This window comes from Myxine glutinosa, chromosome 9, assembly GCF_964187855.1.
Source record: "Myxine glutinosa chromosome 9, kmMyxGlut1.1, whole genome shotgun sequence".
Taxonomy (NCBI): Eukaryota; Metazoa; Chordata; class Myxini; order Myxiniformes; family Myxinidae; genus Myxine; species Myxine glutinosa.
Genome location: NC_136269.1, coordinates 149,874,568 through 149,893,192, shown reverse-complemented (window position 1 = coordinate 149,893,192; position 18,625 = coordinate 149,874,568). Strand labels below are relative to the sequence as shown.

The 18,625-nt window shown below is 45.0% G+C and overlaps 1 protein-coding gene across 1 annotated transcript in view; it reads right to left on the bottom strand.

Annotated features, from left to right (window-relative positions):
- The window catches only part of ZFYVE26 (zinc finger FYVE-type containing 26), a 332,760-nt gene that overhangs the window by 189,395 nt on the left and 124,740 nt on the right, over positions 1-18,625 (bottom strand). Inside the window, exon 23 of the mRNA XM_068127936.2 lies at positions 8,403-8,649. Within this exon, the coding sequence (XP_067984037.2) occupies positions 8,403-8,649 (247 nt within the window). The remainder of the gene's footprint in view (positions 1-8,402; positions 8,650-18,625) is intronic.

Sequence of the window (18,625 nt, the reverse complement as noted above, 5' to 3'; positions counted from 1 at the left end):
TAACACGTGGATGGCCAGTCATACGTCTTCCTATGTTTTAGGTTACCACAATAATGAAAAAGAAAAGCTAACACTTGTATCTTATTATAATAGAGCAAACGTATATGGTTATGTATTTACGTATGTTTGTTTGTATATTTGTGACGTCTTCGTCTTCAAATAAAACTAACACCCAAAAACACAGTCCGTGAACTCTTAATTACGTTCTGTTGGAATACACCGTTTGGCCCTTTAGACTGCTGAGTCCCCTCAAACCTTTCACGACCCTTTAAGCATCCCAAGAACCTTCGGACCCAAAATAACCTGAAAGACTCCAAAGACGCAAAATACCCCGAAGACCGAAAAGACACATAAAGACACTGAATACCCAAAACACCCTTAAAGACAAAGAGGACCCAAAAAACCCTGGACACCCAAAATACCCCAAAGATCCTGAAGACCCATAAATACCCTGAAGAACCAAAATACCCCAAAGACCCTGAAGGGCAAAAATACTCCAAATACCCTAAAATACCTTAAAATACCCCAAATACCACAAAGACCAAAAATACCCTGAAGACTCAAAAGACCCCAAAGACCCAAAATACAGCAAAGCCTGAAAAGACCCCAAAGACCCTTAAAGACCCAGAAGACCCAAAATACCATGAAGATCAAAATAAATACCACGAAGACCGAAAAGACGCAGAAGACCCAAGTAATCATGTTTCGATAGCATGTAATTAATAGACGTACTCAGTGTAATAAATTGATGGACTCAGGTTTCAATAGTATGTAATGAATAGACATATTCATGTTTGAATAGCATGTAATTAATAGACTAATTCACTTTTCAATAGCATGTAATTAATAGACATATTCATGTTTGAATAGCATGTAATTAATAGATTAATTCACTTTTCAATAGCATGTAATTCATAGACAAATTCATGTTTGAATCGCTTGTAATTAAAAGACATATTCATGTTTGAATAGCATGTAATTAATAGAGATATTCATGTTTGAATAGCATGTAATTAATAGACATATTTATGTTTGAATAGCATGTAATTAATAGACATATTCATGTTTGAATAGCATGTAATTAATAGAGATATTCATGTTTGAATAGCATGTAATTAATAGACATATTTATGTTTGAATCGCATGTAATTAATAGACATATTCATGTTTGAATAGCATGTAATTAATAGAGATATTCATGTTTGAATAGCATGTAATTAATAGACATATTTATGTTTGAATAGCATGTAATTAATAGACATATTCATGTTTCAGCAGCGTGTAATTAATAGACTAATTCACTTTTCAGTACGTAGTATGTAATTAATAGACTAATTCACGTTTCAGTGGTATGTAATTAATAGACAAATCACGTTTCAGTGGTATGTAATTAATAGACCAATTCACGTTTCAGTAGTGTGTAATTAAAAGACTAATTCACGTTTCAGTAGTATGTAATTAATAGACTAATTCACGTTTCAGTAGTATGTAATTAATAGACAAATTCACGTTTCAGTACGTAGTATGCAATTAATAGACCAATTCACGTTTCGGTAGTGTGTAATTAATAGACCAATTCACGTTTCAGTAGTATGTAATTAATAGACTAATGCACGTTTCAGTAGTATGTAATTAATAGACTAATTCACGTTTCAGTAGTATGTAATTAATAGACCAATTCATGTTTCAATAGTATGTAATTAATAGACTAATTCACGTTTCAGTAGTATGTAATTAATAGACAAATTCACGTTTCAGTACGTAGTATGTAATTAATAGACCAATTCATGTTTTGGTAGTATGTAATTAATAGACCAATTCACGTTTTAGTTGTATGTATTTAATAGACTAATGCACGTTTCAGTAGTATGTAATTAATAGACTAATTCACGTTTCAGTAGTATGTAATTAATAGACATATTCATGTTTGAATCGCATGTAATTAATAGACATATTCATGTTTGAATAGCATGTAATTAATAGAGATATTCATGTTTGAATAGCATGTAATTAATAGACATATTCATGTTTCAGCAGCATGTAATTAATAGACGAATTCACTTTTCAGTACGTAGTATGTAATTCATAGACTAATTCACGTTTCAGTGGTATGTAATTAATAGACTAATTCACGTTTCAGTGGTATGTAATTAATAGACATATTTATGTTTGAATCGCATGTAATTAATAGACATATTCATGTTTGAATAGCATGTAATTAATAGAGATATTCATGTTTGAATAGCATGTAATTAATAGACCAATTCACGTTTCAGTAGTGTGTAATTAATAGACTAATTCACGTTTCAGTAGTGTGTAATTAATAGACTAATGCACGTTTCAGTAGTATGTAATTAATAGACTAATTCACGTTTTTTTTTTTTTTGTATTTTTTTTTTTTGTATACTGAATCGAGGCTCGTGAAAGAGCTAACATTTATTTCACAAACAAATCAACCAGACAAAAAAAACACACAAAAAGAGGGAGTGGAATACAAGATGGGGAGAGAAGGGGAAGCACACAACCACAACATTTGAGAGCAGGGAGAAGTGTGGGAGGGAGAGGGCTTGGGGGCAGGAGGCGTGGGAGGGGGAGGGCGGGGGTGAGAGGTATAAAACACAAGGGGACCGAAATTAGCGGGGGTAGAAAATAAAGGTTTTGGATGGGGGAGGATAAGAGATGGTGGTGAACAGCTGTTTTAAAGACCTGGAGGGTGCAGTGGGATTGAAGAGAGTGAGGGAGTTTGTTCCAGAGGTGGGAGAAAAGAGGAATGAAGGAGTGAAGGTGAGCAGAAAGTCTTGATTTTGGCAGTTTAACCATAAGAGGGTTGCAGGCAGATCTTGTGCGACCTGTAGGAATATTTGGGGGACAGAGCCCAGAGAGGGCTGGGGGGGGCAAGGCCAGAGAGGAGTCGGTAGAAGACGGAAAGACCACCAACCTGCCTGCGGTGAGTGAGTGAAAGGCCCTTGGAGTTAGCTTCATCACGGGAGATTCCAATGATTCTGAACGCTTTGGTTTCAACAGCGTGAAGACAGGCTAGGTGTGAGGCAGGAGCACCAGACCAGAGGGGAGAGCAGTATTCCATAGAGCTGCGGATGAAAGCCTTGTATGTGGTGAGGAGCTCAGGTGTGCCAAGGAAGGACTTCGCATGACGGAGGATGCCCAGTCGGCGACTGACTTTGGAGGCCAGATTTGAAATGTGGTTTTCCCAAGAAAGATCATGGCAAATAGTGAGACCCAAAAGCTTGAGTGACAGAACTTCTTGGAGAGGATTATTCAGAAAGTGGATGGGAGGGTTTTCCAGTCGGTCTTTTCGGAGAGACATCGTAAGAGTGTGAGATTTATCAGGATTGAAAGACAAGTTCCATTTGTTTGCCCAGTCTGTGATTTTGTCCAGGTCTGCAGAGAGTGAGGACGCTGCAGACTGCCGAACTGAGGGATGAGGAATGGAGTGACAGAGCGTAGAGTCATCAGCAAAGAGATAGAGAGGATTTTCAAGAGAGTCAGAGAGATCATTGATGAAGACCAGAAAAAGCACAGGGCCCAGAACACTACCTTGGGGAACTCCAGCCTGAACAGGAAGAGGAGATGAGAGAAACCCATTCAGGGCCACACGTTGACTACGACCAGCGAGGACGTCTGCCAGCCATGCGTGGAGATTTCCATGGATACCAAAGGAGTAGAGTTTGGTTAGCAGAGCAGGGTGCCAGACCGTATCGAAGGCACGTGAAATGTCAAGGGAGACAGCTCTAATTTCCTGTTTGGCGTTGAGGACCTCCATCCATTGTTGAGAAAGCAGAAGCAGCATGTCCAGAGTAGAGTGACCAGGTCTGAAACCAAATTGATGATCAGAGATCAAGCCATTGGAGAAGAGGAAAGATTTCATATCTGAAGCAATGATGGATTCCATGACTTTGCTGATAATTGGGAGAAGGCTGATTGGTCTGTAGTTGCTGGGATCTGTTTTTGCACCTTTTTTGTGCAAAGCGGTGATGTTGGCTGATTTCCAAGCAGATGGCAGATGACCTTGAGCAAAAGAGAGGGTGAAGAGAACAGAAAGAGGGAGTGAAAGAGCAGAAGAACATGATTTTAGGACCCGTGGGCTGATGCCGTCAGGACCAGTTGCAGAATCAGAGTCGAGGGTTGACAGAAACTTTTCCACCTTGTCAGGAGGAAAGGACACAGAGTCCAGGAGCAGCTGGGTCCGACTGGGTACGGTGGGTACAGAGAGGGATGGGTTTGGGACACAAGATTTAGAGGCAAACACAGAGTTGAGGCATTCAGCTTTTTCACGTGCGGAGTCAGCCGTTAAGCCGTTTGAGGTGAGGGAGGGGATGGAGGGGGAACAAACACCAGAAACAGATTTGACCAGACGCCACCAGGATTTGGAAGAGGGAGACAGATAAGAGAGTTCGGTCTTGAGAACGGTGAGATATTGTTTCCTGGCTCTCCTGAGGGTGGACACACACTTGTTTCGGGCTTTGTGAAAGGAAATGAGATTTCCTTCCGTTGGATTTGCTTTCCAGGAGACGAAAGCAAGTTGTTTCAGGGCAACAGCCTCACCACAAGATTCCGTGTACCATGGACGCGAGGAAGGGTATGACAACTGAAGACGAGATGGGATAAATCTGTGCATGAGAGAGAACAATTTACTTTGAAAGAATTCCCAGGATGAGTTGATGTCAGAGGCGGTAGAGATGGGCGACCAGTCCAGATGATTGATGGCTGCTTGAAGACCGTGCCAGTTGGCCTGAGTGAAATGCCAGACTCATCGACGCTGAGGAGGCTCTCTGAGAATGGTCAGAGAGATGTCCACTTTGACAAGCACATGATCAGATGAGCCGATTGGAGCAGAAGAAGAGCAGCAGACATTTTCAGGGAAGTTTGTCATAACCAAATCCAGAAGAGAAGATGCTCCGTTGACTGAGATCCGGGTCGGGAAATTGACAGATTGTGTCAGTCCCAGTGAGTTGCAGAAGTCCTTTGCTGAAGAGCCATGGCTGGTGAGAGAGGTACCCACACCCAGCCAACTGGCATGGTGACAATTGAAATCACCACATATGAGGAAGAGAGAGTTGGGATGGGTAGATAGAAGTTGGTCCATATTATCAGACAGTGAGATGTAGATGGAGTCATCGCTGTTTGGTGGACGGTACAACACACATATGAACAAAAGGTGGGAGCGAAGGGGAAGCCGTAGCCAAAGGTATTCCTGGGGGTGAGGTGGAGAGAGGGCAGTGGAGGGCGAGTGAGGAAGAAAGTTTTTTATAAAGATAGCAACCCCACCTCCAGGACGAGGCTCAGGTCTATCATACCGGAGGAGGGAGTAACCTGGGAGAGATACCAAGGCATCAGAGACATCATGAAGGAGGAAAGTTTCTGTTAAGCAGATCACATCTGGTTTGTCAGAAGCAACCTGTATGGAGAGGTCAGTCAAGTTTGAGCGAAGGCCCCGGATGTTTGAGGTCCATACCGTTAATGAAGAGGAAGGGGGAGCATCGGTCCAGAACAGGGGGGGGAGGGGTAGGGTAAGATGTGGAAGAGGAGGAAGAGGTAGGGAGAGCTGTTGAAGGTGTGTCAGAGATTACAGAGATTTCAGAATAGCTTGGAGAAAGGGAAGAATGGGGTGGACAAAAGGTTTGATGGAGATTGGGTGAGGCACAGTGAGGTGTTATTTGAGGAGGGGGAAGAGCAAGGCAGAAGGTTGGGGGAGATGAAGGTGAAAGTTGGAAGGGGGAAGAAGCAGGGAGGATGCTTTGAGGAGGAGGGGTGAGAGGGGAGTCTCGGAGGGGAGGGGTGTGGGGGGAGATTTGAAAGGGATGGGTGATGGGGAGGATTTGGAGGGGAGGGGTGAGATTGGATTTTGAAAAGTGTACGATTCATGGGAAACGAACATTTTTTGCAAAATGAGTTTGAGACCTTCGAGTCAAAAATACGTTTGAGGACACTGGAGGAGGGGTGGAGTTCTGGATAGTTTAGGGAATGTAGAAAGGAGGAACTGTAAGAGATGGTATTATATATATTTTTTGGAATGAATAGATTTGGTGAGCAAGACGAAAGCATCCTTTTGTAGGAAAAGAAGAAAAGGGTGTTATAATATATGAGAGAAAATAGTTGTTCAGGGGAGAGATTATACATTTCTAACCACGTGATCGCGAACGAAGAACGAACGAACAAAAAGAACAACAATAAACGAATAAGACCTGGGAAGGAAATCTTTTTTTGGGTTTTTTTTTTTTTGTGAGTAGAGATATTAAACAAGGAGGTATGGGGTGAACGACTGGGACGAAACAGAGAACGAAAATATTTCAGCGCATTCGACGAATCGCTGAGAGAAAAACAAAAGCACAAGGTCGGAGACGGTACGGTAGCCGAACCGAAGCCTACGAGTACTAGGCCGCAGAATACTCGATACGCATTAACCGACGATTGTGATACATGTACGAAAAATTAGCACCGAAAATTTTCCAAAAAGAAACGCTATAGGAATAGGTACATACACCGAAATATAGATAGTCTCGACAAAAACACAATTGAGAAATATCACTTAGCTTCGAAAGCGTGAGCGCATGGAACAGCTTTGAAAAGACGTGACCTCGCCGTGATCTCGCGAGATCTCTCCAAGTACGTAGTATGTAATTAATAGAACAATTCACGTTTTGGTAGTGTGTAATTAATAGACCAATTCACGTTTCAGTAGTATGTAATTAATAGACTAATGCAGTTTCAGTAGTATGTAATTAATAGACTCATTCACGTTTCAGTAGTATGTAATTAATAGACATGCTATGCATTATGTTTTGCACTCTGTCAAAGCGTCTTTGGGCTTCCTGAAAAGCGCTATATAAAATAAATGCATTATTATTATTATTATTATTATTAATGCACGTTTCAGTAGTATGTAATTAATAGACTAATTCACGTTTCAGTAGTATGTAATTAATAGACAAATTCACGTTTCAGTACGTAGTATGTAATTAATAGACCAATTCACGTTTTGGTAGTGTGTAATTAATAGACCAATTCACGTTTCAGTAGTATGTAATTAATAGACTAATGCATGTTTCAGTAGTATGTAATTAATAGACTAATTCACGTTTCAGTAGTATGTAATTAATAGACCAATTCACGTTTCAATAGTGTGTAATTAATAGACTAATTCACGTTTCAGTAGTATGTAATTAATAGACTAATTCACGTTTCAGTAGTATGCAATTAATAGACCAATTCACGTTTCCGCAGTATGTAAATAATAGACTAATTCACATTTCAGTAGTGTGTAATTAATAGACATTCACATTTCAGTAGTATTTAATTCATAGACTAATTCACGTTTCAGTAGTATGTAATAAAATTTAAAAAAACACCTTTAGAGGCCATTTTTCCCCGCAAAGCGGGGGTTGGCCTTTTTCGGGAACCGTGGTTGTTGTTGTTTTTTGGTCCCCTTTTTGAAGCAATGTTTTACGGCCGGATGCCCTTCCTGACGCCAACCCTTTTTGCCGCCTTTAACGACAAACAGGGAATTACCAGTGCACTGGTACTCAATTTGCCGACCTCGGAAGGATGACAGGCTGAGTCAACCCCCCTGGTGTTAATTCAGCGATCGACCAGGATTCGAACCCAGGATCCTAGGATCCTAAGCCGGCACCCTAGCCGCTAGCCCAACACCAGGGTGTAATTAATAGACTAATTCACGTTTCAGTAGTATGTAATTAATAGACTAATTCACGTTTCAGTGGTACGTAATTAATAGACTAATGCACGTTTCAGTAGTACGTAATTAATAGACTAATTCACGTTTCAGTAGTATGTAATTAATAGTCAAATTCACATTTCAGTAGTATGTAATTAATAGACTAATTCACGTTTCAGTAGTATGTAATTAATAGACTAATTCACGTTTCAGTAGTATGTAATTAATAGACTAATTCACGTTTCAGTAGTACGTAATTAATAGACTAATTCACGTTTCAGTAGTATGTAATTAATAGACTAATTCACGTTTCAGTAGTACGTAATTAATAGACTAATTCACGTTTCAGTCGTATGTAATTTAGACATATTCATGTATCAATGGTATCTTTTTTTATTATAATGGAGCAAACGTATGTGGTTATGTATGTATTTTTGTGACCAAAATTTCTTCAAATCTTGAACAAACTCCACCATGTTGTTTATATATTTAAAGCTAACTTAAGAAACACATTTGTGACTTACCTGTATTCATCAGCGCTACTTTTTTTGTTACTTTCACTTTAAACATGGTCAAAGATGCCTATCCCTCTGAAGTGATGTGCGGTGAGGCTCGCAGAGCCGATCCACGCTAGTTACACCAATTACAAAAAGGTGAAAGGAAACAAACAAACTTCATGCTCACGATCATGTAAAGCCATGGAACATACCAGCAGCAGCCGCACAGCACAGTAGACAATCCCGCAGTTGGGGCAATGAGGCATGGTTCCCAGAAAAGACCTCGACTATTTTGCAGGCTCGGTTCCATCGTTGAGCATCAACGGCAACACGCAGTGATGCGCAGGCCTGCTTTACTCCTTCCTCACTGTGCAAAGCACAAAGCAGCAGGGCGGCACCACGTGTGTGCTGCCAAGGCTCGGTACCCACACCGCTGGAGCCCGTTTCACAATCATCTGTCTGGCAGACAGGATCAGCACATCAATTCATCAAGTTGTCCAGCCAAAGATAAGTTGAGGATCACATCATTAACCGAGCAAAACTGGTCATGTGATCAAGTTATACCTTCAAGTTTGTTTAATGTTCACAATATCGAGTGGATAAAATGATCGATCCTCCAGGACAATTTGTCACAAACAGAATTTGCAACTTACAAGCAAATACCGCATAAAACATTGAAAAACAAAACAAACAAAACATCTCCTTTCCCCAAACATCACTTTCCATTAAAGACAAAGTCACGAGAAAGAGAAATTTTAGTTTCATTTTATGGAACATCCTTACTTGTCAAAACCTAATCCTCCTCATTGGATGGATCGATGGATTGCACAAGAGAAGCAGATCACAGTACATAATGTTGGACATTAAAAGTTGAAAATTCGTGTCGATATTCTCAAATTAAGTTAAGCAATGTACATAAACAGGAATGAAGGAACATTTGTTTTGTATAATAAGAATACATTTTGGAGCATAAATGAAGCAAACAACTGTCTTTTTATTATTATTATTTTCCAGGTTCTAAGGCTCATGGAGGGAATGTTACCCAAATAACACACGCATATGCAGACATAAGACAAGTTGCATTATACATACTTGAAGTACATGTTGCAGCAATGAAGTAGGTTGCATTTTTATAACGAGGCCAACACGTAGACATGTGATCGATCGAGCAACACGTAGACATGTGATCGATCAGCTAGTACTATTTGTCAGTCGTAATTTTCTTTAACAAAATTACACATTCATCATCAACCAAGCTGACGTTTTTTGCTATGGCCTATCTTGGTTTTGCTGTAAGGAGTTAAAGGCCTTCAGTCGGCCATCTTTGATCGGATTACAAAACAAAATCTTCTGCATATTGTTCATCATCTTCAAAAAACAAAATCATTATCTTCTCTCATGTATTGTCTTTGTGCCAAGTATGAACAAAATCGGTCCATACATGTCTGAGAAATGGTTGGGGGTATGTTCAAGTAACAAAATGGCCACCAGTCGGCCATCTTAGATCTGATCTCAAAAAAAATTGACGTGCATTTGTAACCTATCATACATTATCTGCGTGCCAGGTTTGAAGAAGATTAGTAAATGCGTATACGACAAATGCTTGAAGACGTGTTCAACATTTTAATATCTTTTTATATATTTTGTTTGTCTGGTTGATTTGTTTGTGAAGTAAATGTCAGCTCTTTCACGAGCCTCGATTCAGTATACAAAAAAAACAAAAAAAACATTGGGGTTTTTTTTGGGGGGGGGGGGGGGGGGGGTTTACAACAAAAAGGGCCACCAGTCAGCCATCTTTGATCATATCATGAAACAAAATGATGTGCTTATGTATACCATCATATATCGTCTTTGCGTCAAGTACGTACAAAATCGGTCCATACATCTCCGAGGTATGGTTGTGGACACACACACACACACACACACACACACACACACACACACACACACACACACACACACACACACACACACACACACACACACACACACACACACACACACACACACACACACACACACACACACACACACACACACACACACACGACCCAATCCATAAGCCCCCGTGTTGGAGCAAATCCAACGGGGCAAATAACTACAACGGCACTCTTCACCGTCGTGATGTCGAACGATATGTCTCCACCCACATTATTGCATCATTATACATACTTATTTTTCTCAAATATTGGTTCACGAGTTATCAAGTGACCACTATATTCGTTATGTGTGTTGCATCTGTCTGTGTGTGTGTGTGTGTGTGTGTGTGTGTGTGTCTGTCTGTCCGCAGCATAACTACCCGATGATATCATGCGATCTTGATGAAACTTGGGTGGGAGGTTGATATCATGATCTAGTTGTGTCCTGCCAAGTGTTACGGATTCGTCACTTCCGTTGTGGTGGTTTGCATCCACTGTAAATATTTCTGATTCCATGTACTATTATTGTTTTCAAAAGGTTTATTGTTCATGAACTGTTTTCAAAAGGTAAAAAAAGTTAATGTTAAAAGAAACAGGAAACCGGATCGGGTACCGGAAGATGAAGAAGAGGAGGAGAGAAAGAGGGCGGAGCGAAGTAAAGTCGGACAAGAAGCTGGTTGCTTTGCGGTCTGGATCGAACGTTGTCGAGCAAGAGTCACGAGTGAACTTTGGGTTTCCTGGGAAAAGGGATTCCTGCAATAAAGTTGTTATCGCTGTGACTGATCAACCTGCATGTCAGGTTTGGCGTTGGATTCCGAGGAATCATCGTCGGGTCATTGCGTCTCGAGAACGAGCCGTCAGCCATTTTGGCTCGCGCGCTTCGCGCGTCGAGCAAACTTTGTTTGCTTCGTCAGCCGTTTCCACCGCTTTCAGACGTATCTGATGTATGTGTGCGCACAGTGGCTTTTGAAGATTAATTTGCGGTTCGCCGACTGAGCCGTGAGAGTCCATACCCGAGGGTGAGGTTCCCCAGTCGCCTTGTGTGCACCTTTGTGCAGCTTTGGGCCGCGTGACTTTGCGCTGCTTTGGCCGTGTACGCCTTTGTGCAGTTTTGGCGGCGTGACTGGGCCCGTCATCTGAACGGGATTCTGGTTTTGATTCGACATTGCTCTGACGATCGCTGGAGGGGATGAACTTTGAGCTCGAAGACGGGAATATAGAGACATTGGGGAATGTTCTTTTTTCACTCACTTGGAGCACAGTGAGTTACCTTATACTAGCTGATGGTACCATCATAAGATATACATTGATTGTACTTTTGATTGCTATTATTGTTGTACTGTATTATTGTGTGATATTTTAATACAATATTTGTTTGTTGATAACAATTGGTGTGGTTTCACTATTGATTTTTGACACAGAATAACACATTTTTCTGCCGTGGCTCCTCTCGGGACTCAGAGGTACACCAGGGGGTCGGGGAGTAGCACGTAACACAAGAGTGGGCGTATTGCCCGCATTGTGGGCGGAGCCACACCCAAAAAAGATGTCTTTTGATAGGGGTAATCGAGTTCAAGCTACATCTTCTCCGAGGGGTTTGGTGGAATCTGACAGGGGTTTCGGTATTTGGTTAGGCCAATGTCATGTGTCTAGCCCCTCGGAGCTCGATTTTTCATTATTATTATAATATTTTTTTCATTTCATTTTTCACCGAATTTTCGGTATTGTGTGGCTAACTAACCTCATAACTGATTATACATTATTTTCTATCTCATTTCAAGGTCAGTAACCTTCGTTTTGACATTTCCGGGCCTGGCCTGTCTGGGCCTGTTTCGGTTATGTCCGTCCTTTGTCATTGAATATCGCTCGCTCGTGAACCATCGTCGTCTCCTGACTTGTCACATTTTACATTGACATGACCTCTAACCATTTTACATTGACATGACCTCTAACCATTTTACGTTGACATGACCTCTAACCATTTTACATTGACATGACCTCTAACCATTTTACATTGACATGACCTCTAACCATTTTACATTGACATGACCTCTAACCATTTTACGTTGCCCTCCCAGGTCTGAACGTATCCACCTTCATGTGAGTGTGTGTGTGCGTGTGTGTGTGTGCGTGTGTGTGTGTGTTCGACATAATTTTGTCTTTTCTATCAACAACTATTACCTGAGTAATATTTTTCTATTACCTGAATAATGTTTTTCTATTACCTGAATATTATTTTTCTATTACCTGAATAATATTTTTCTATTCTCTGAATAATATTTTTCTATTCTCTGAATAATATTTTTCTATTACCTGAATAATATTTTTCTATTCTCTGAATAATATTTTTCTATTACCTGAATAATATTTTTCTATTCTCTGAATAATATTTTTCTATTACCTGAATAATATTTTTCTATTACCTGAATAATATTTTTCTATTACCCGAATAATATTTTTCTATTACCTGAATAATATTTTTCTATCACCTGAATAATATTTTTCTATTCTCTGAATAATATTTTTCTATTACCTGAATAATATTTTTTCTGCACAATCCAATCCAAACGAGCTTTACTCCAAGGCGAACAATTCAAAAATGACAGTATTCTTCACACGCGAGGGAAAGGAAGATGACAAACTTATCTGGATGGCTTCCACCCGACTTCTTCGCACCTGGATAAATGAATTCCAAGCCGACACAAGGCTAAAATGTACAAAAATACCGGCTTAATTGCCGGTAACAAAGTTGCCAGATATTGGAGCGCTTTACTTTGGAGCGATATTGGAGCAAAGTTGCCAGGTAACAATTGCCAGAAAATGCCGGTAACAAAGAATGCACGATGTAGTGAAATTATACCAAGGTGAACCCAGGGTGTGCTCGCTTCAAAAGGGGCGTCTATAAGACCCGGGACAACCGGGGCGCACGGACACTCCAGCGGAACTCACTGTGACATAGTCCTGTAGTTTGAATGGTATGTACGCCCCTAAATGCTGCGCTGACTGTCCTCTCTATTGGACCATTGCCATATTGAATCGACCATTGCTCATGAAATACTCCGATTTTAATGCCTGTTGCATGAATGTATTTTTACAGGATGTACTTCAGATCTAAATGATATTAAACCTACCCAGAGGTCAAGTCGTGTCTGAGCTTGATTTTCACGACATTTAATATCATTTAGATCGCCGGAATGGCTGACCACAAGATGATCGTGGTACCAATTCTCGGAGCCGACTCTCAAGCAGAGGGATCAGCATCGGAGTTCACTCACTGGCTCAAAACGCTGGAGAATTATTTTGCTGCTCACGAAACAGAGCTCACCGCTGCGATGAAGCTGTCCGTGTTACAGTCGAAGGTCTATCACACCGTGTTCCGGAACATAGCTCGATTTGAGACGTACGCTACGGCACTAGCCGAGCTGAAGCGCTTATACGTAAAAACACGGAGCGCTGTGCACGGCCGGCATCAACTCTCCCAGCGGCGACAACAACCATCTGAATCGATCAATCGCTACGCGCAGAAGTTGCGCTACCTGTTGGCGGACTGCGTGCAGGACGTAGGGACCCACGAGCAAGTGCAGGACGACTTGCTCCGAGATTCATTCATCTCCGGAATTAGTTCTGGGGTCTTGCGGCTCCGACCCCTGGAGGTCGCGGATCTGACATTTACGGAAGCACTACGGCTGGCGCGCGTATATACAGATGCCCGAGAACAATCCAACACATACGATCACCCACGAGTCGTGGCGGGGGCCTCTCAACTCGCGCGACCGGAGAGGGCTACCGCCGAGGATACGGAGGAGGACCCGACCACCACGGCCGAGACTCCGGGTGCTCCTGAAGCGAACTCCGCTTCCGGCCTCACTGCTGCCGCCGCTGCCCGGCCACGGCCTGACCGGTATGCAAAATGTTATTTTTGCGGGAATCGGCAGCACCCTCGCTCTGAATGCCCGGCTCGGGAGGCTACATGCCACCTGTGCTCCACCAAGGGCCATTTTGCAAAGGTCTGCAGGAAGGCCGCTCGGGGCACGCGTCCCCGCGTGACCTTGAATGGGCTCATCGCGGAGCCAACGGATCGAGCGCCGGAGGGGGCGCATCACTCGGCTTTGATGAGCTGCTCTCCTTCTCGCGGGCCTCTGACTGCACGCCCGACCTTGGTGAGATACACCGGGCCGCCGAAACAAATGGCGCGAACGCGACCGGCCGCAGCGCAACCGACCTTGACTGGCGTTCGAACGCCTACTTCAAACAAGCGACATGCTCCTGCTGTGGAAACTCCTCTCGATGTGCAGCAAACGCAGCACGAATTACATGCACCCACTTTGGCATATGAATCTGCAGACGGCAGAGATCTTTCTCACGTGACTCGAGCGCCATCTGGCGGCGGCTCTTACGACCTACACACACCCACTCTAGCAAATGAATCTGCTGATGAGCCAACTGACTTCAATGCTCCTGCTGAGGCCCAACCTGCCGACGCTGCCCGAAGGATTGCAGCCGGCGTGGGATCCACCCGCGAGGCGCGATCTTCTCGCCCGGCCGGTACAATACCTGCCGGGTCTGCCGGCCTTGCGCAGGCCATCATTCCGCTCACGGTCGCGGGCGTTTTTGCGCAAGCTTTGATTGACACGGGGTCCACGGATAGTTTTATCGATCAGTGACTCGTGCATCAACATGGGTGGCCGGTTCTTGGGACAACCCGCCGGATCTTCATGGCCTCTCAGGGACTTCGGTTGAGCACAAAAGGGGCGTGTCGATTGAAACTTGTGATAAAGGGACGCACGTTCCCGGACGTGTATCTCATGGTATTACCTGCTTTATGCGCTGACGTTCTGTTAGGACTTGATTTCCTTAAGCGGCATGGACGTTTGGAAATAGACTTCGGTGGGCCGGACACGCTCGCTGTGTGCGCCCTCGCTCAAATGGACATGGAGCCTCTCTCACTGTTCCCCAACCTGACCACCGATTGTACCCCTGTAGCCGTCAAATTGCGGCGCTACTCTCGCGCGGACGCGCAATTCATTACGGAAGAAACAGCCCTGCTCTTAAAGGACGGTATTATAGAACACAGTAGGTCACCGTGGCGGGCCCAAGTCTTAGTGGTGCGGAGTGAGGCCCACCGCCGGCGCATGGTAATCGACTATTCGCAGACGATTAATCGTTTTACACAGCTGGATGCCTACCCCTTACCGGGGATGGACGCCCTGGTACGCCAGGTGGCCCTGTATTCCGTTTATAGCACTCTCGATCTGCGTAGTGCGTATCATCAAGGCCCCATCTCTAGGGCTGATCGCGTCTTTACAGCCTTTGAATCAGGTCAGCGGTTGTACCAGTTCACGCGACTTCCCTTTGGGGTAACTAACGGAGTCGCTTGTTTTCAGAGGGCTATGGATGACCTCGTTGCGAAGGAGAATTTGACCGATGTCTTTGTCTATCTGGACAATCTTACGGTTTGTGGGTATGACCAGGAGCATCACGACGCTAATCTGAAACGCTTCCTCGAGGTCGCGCGGAAATATCGCCTAACCATGAATGCGGCTAAGTGTCGATACTCTCTACGCACGGTAGACCTTTTGGGGTACACCGTGACCCATGGCTCCGTCTCTCCGGATAAGGAGCGTCTGCGCCCTTTGCTCGATATGGCTCCGCCTAGCGATCGGGCTTCGCTGAAACGCGCTCTAGGGCTGTTCGCCCACTATTCAAAGTGGGTGCAAAATTTCTCCGCGAAGCTCCGCCCCCTCATGGCCTGCGACACTTTCCCCATGGGCCCGGCCGCCCTGGCGGCCTTCGAGGGCCTTAAAGTCGACATCGCTGGCGCCGCTATCGCGACGATTAACGAGAGTGCCTCTTTCGTTTTGGAGAGTGATGCCTCAGATCATGCGATAGCGGCGACTCTCTCCCAAGGGGGCCGCCCTGTGGCTTTCTTCTCGCGGACTCTCACCTCCGCCGAGCGGAGGCATTCGTCTGTCGAAAAGGAAGCGTACGCGATCGTCGAATCAATTAGGCGATGGCGGCCGTATCTGCTTGGGCGGTGTTTCCAAATCGTCACGGACCAACAGAGCGTTGCGTTTATGTACGACACCTTACATGCTCAGCGCATTAAGAATGAGAAAATCACCCGTTGGCGTATCGAACTCGCCGACTTCTGCTACACCATCAAATACCGCCCGGGGAAGGATAACCTGGTCGCTGACGCCTTATCGAGGCCGGCCACTTGCGCGGGGGTTGTAACTTTGGAGGGGCTGCGCACTTTGCACGGCACTATGTGTCATCCCGGGGTAACGCGCTTCGCGCATTTTGTGCGCGAGGGCAATCTGCCGTACTCGATTGAGGACATCCGTCGCATCTGCCGTGATTGCGCGATCTGTGCGGACCTCAAACCGCGTTTTTATAACCCTCCTATGGGGACACTCGTTAGGGCTACTAGACCGTGGGAGCGCTTGGCGATGGACTTCAAAGGGCCGCTGCCAATGTCGAGCAACTCTCGCTATCTGCTCACTATCGTCGATGAGTATTCACGATTCCCCTTTGCTTACACGTGCGGGGATATGTCGGCTGCCACGGTTATTCGGTGCCTGCAGAATTTGTTTTCTATGTTCGGGTATCCGGCCTACGTGCATACCGATCGGGGTGCGGTGTTCCTGTCCCAGGAGGTGAGGGGCTACTTGCTCCAGCATAATGTCGCTTCGAGCTACACCACCCCGTACCGGCCCCAAGCGAATGGGCAGATCAAACGCTTTAATGGGATTATATGGAGGGCCGTCATGCTGAGCCTCCGGACCCTCGGCCGAGGCCTCGATAAATGGGCGTGGTCGCTACCTGCCGCTCTAAACTCGATCCGGGCTCTCCTATGTACCGCCACCAACCAGACTCCTCACGAACGACTGTTCCACCACCCTAGAGGCTCCGGCAGTATCCAATCTTTACCCAGCTGGCTCGCTGAACCGGGGCCCGCCTATCTCAAATGAGCGGTTCGCGCTAGCAAGTTCGACCCCCTTGTTGACAAGGTGCAGGTCCTCCAGGCTAATCCCGAGCATGCTCGCGTGTTAACGGTGGATGGCCGCGAGTCTACTGTCTCCGTACGCCATCTCGCCCCATGTGGGGACGACGACAGGGATATCGACGAACCCGTCTACGAGTCTATGGACTCTACCGAAGCTTCCCCTATGGAACTACCACCGTTACTTCCGTCGTTCCCCACTCCCGTGCCCGAAGGCGCTGGGGCGCCCCTCCGACTCCCACCTCCGGCGGCTATTCCGACGCGGGGGACTCCGGGCTTGGGGACGCCGTGCCCGGTAGATTCCGAACATGAACCGGCAGGGAAGTTCGCCGCCCCGACCGCTACGGGTGGACCGACTGACGTGGATTGACGTGACCCATTCGATTATTGTTGATGCTTGCTTGCAACCTGCCAAGCGGCAGAGTTCTAACGGCGGGGAGAATGTAGTGAAATTATACCAAGGTGAACCCAGGGTGTGCTCGCTTCAAAAGGGGCGTCTATAAGACCCGGGACAACCGGGGCGCACGGACACTCCAGCGGAACTCACTGTGACATAGTCCTGTAGTTTGAATGGTATGTACGCCCCTAAATGCTGCGCTGACTGTCCTCTCTATTGGACCATTGCCATATTGAATCGACCATTGCTCATGAAATACTCTGATTTTAATGCCTGTTGCATGAATGTATTTTTACAGGATGTACTTCAGATCTAAATGATATTAAACCTACCCAGAGGTCAAGTCGTGTCTGAGCTTGATTTTCACGACACACGATAAGACTAAATTCATAATTGGAGCGCCCCCATACAGACCCAAATACAGACAAATGTAAATATAACTGTGAAAGTAAATACGTGTTTGTGTGGCACTTCGCTCCACTCGGCTCTTGAACCTCGTCAGGATTCGTGCCGGGCCCCGCGTCCTTGTGTGTGAAAATACGCTCGTTGGCGCAAAGTCTGGGAATGGGAACGACCTTGGCGTGCAGCTTGCTCTTCCAGCCACCAAGCCCAAAGTGAGCAGGCCGCACTCGTCCACTCACCGTCTGTTCCACACCAGCACTCACATCTCCCAGCACAAGAGTGCTATGAACTCCGACCACTCGGAGTGAACTCCGAAGCAGGTTTGACTTAGATTCACAGCCAAAGCCAGAGGGTCAGAGCCAGCCACGAGAAGGCGAAGAAGAGAGAGGCCAAGAGAAAGAACTCGTGAACTTCGACTGTTCGCTGTCGAATCCCGAAAATCAGAGCCAGGCACGAGAAAATGTTGGGGAGACGACCACTCGCCACCAAACCCAGAACATGCGAGGAAAACAAGAAGCAAGAAGAGAAAAAAATGTCGGGCAGAGCGTCCTTTTATACTCAAGGGTCTGACGTCATCCCACGACATCTCCGTGTCCGCTCCTATCAGCGAGTGCCATCTTAGCATTCTTTGCGCTAATCAATCCCGGACCAATCACTGCTCTTCGGGGCGTGGCCCCACGGCCTGCCTGATTGAGGTGGTGATGTAGCGGCTGT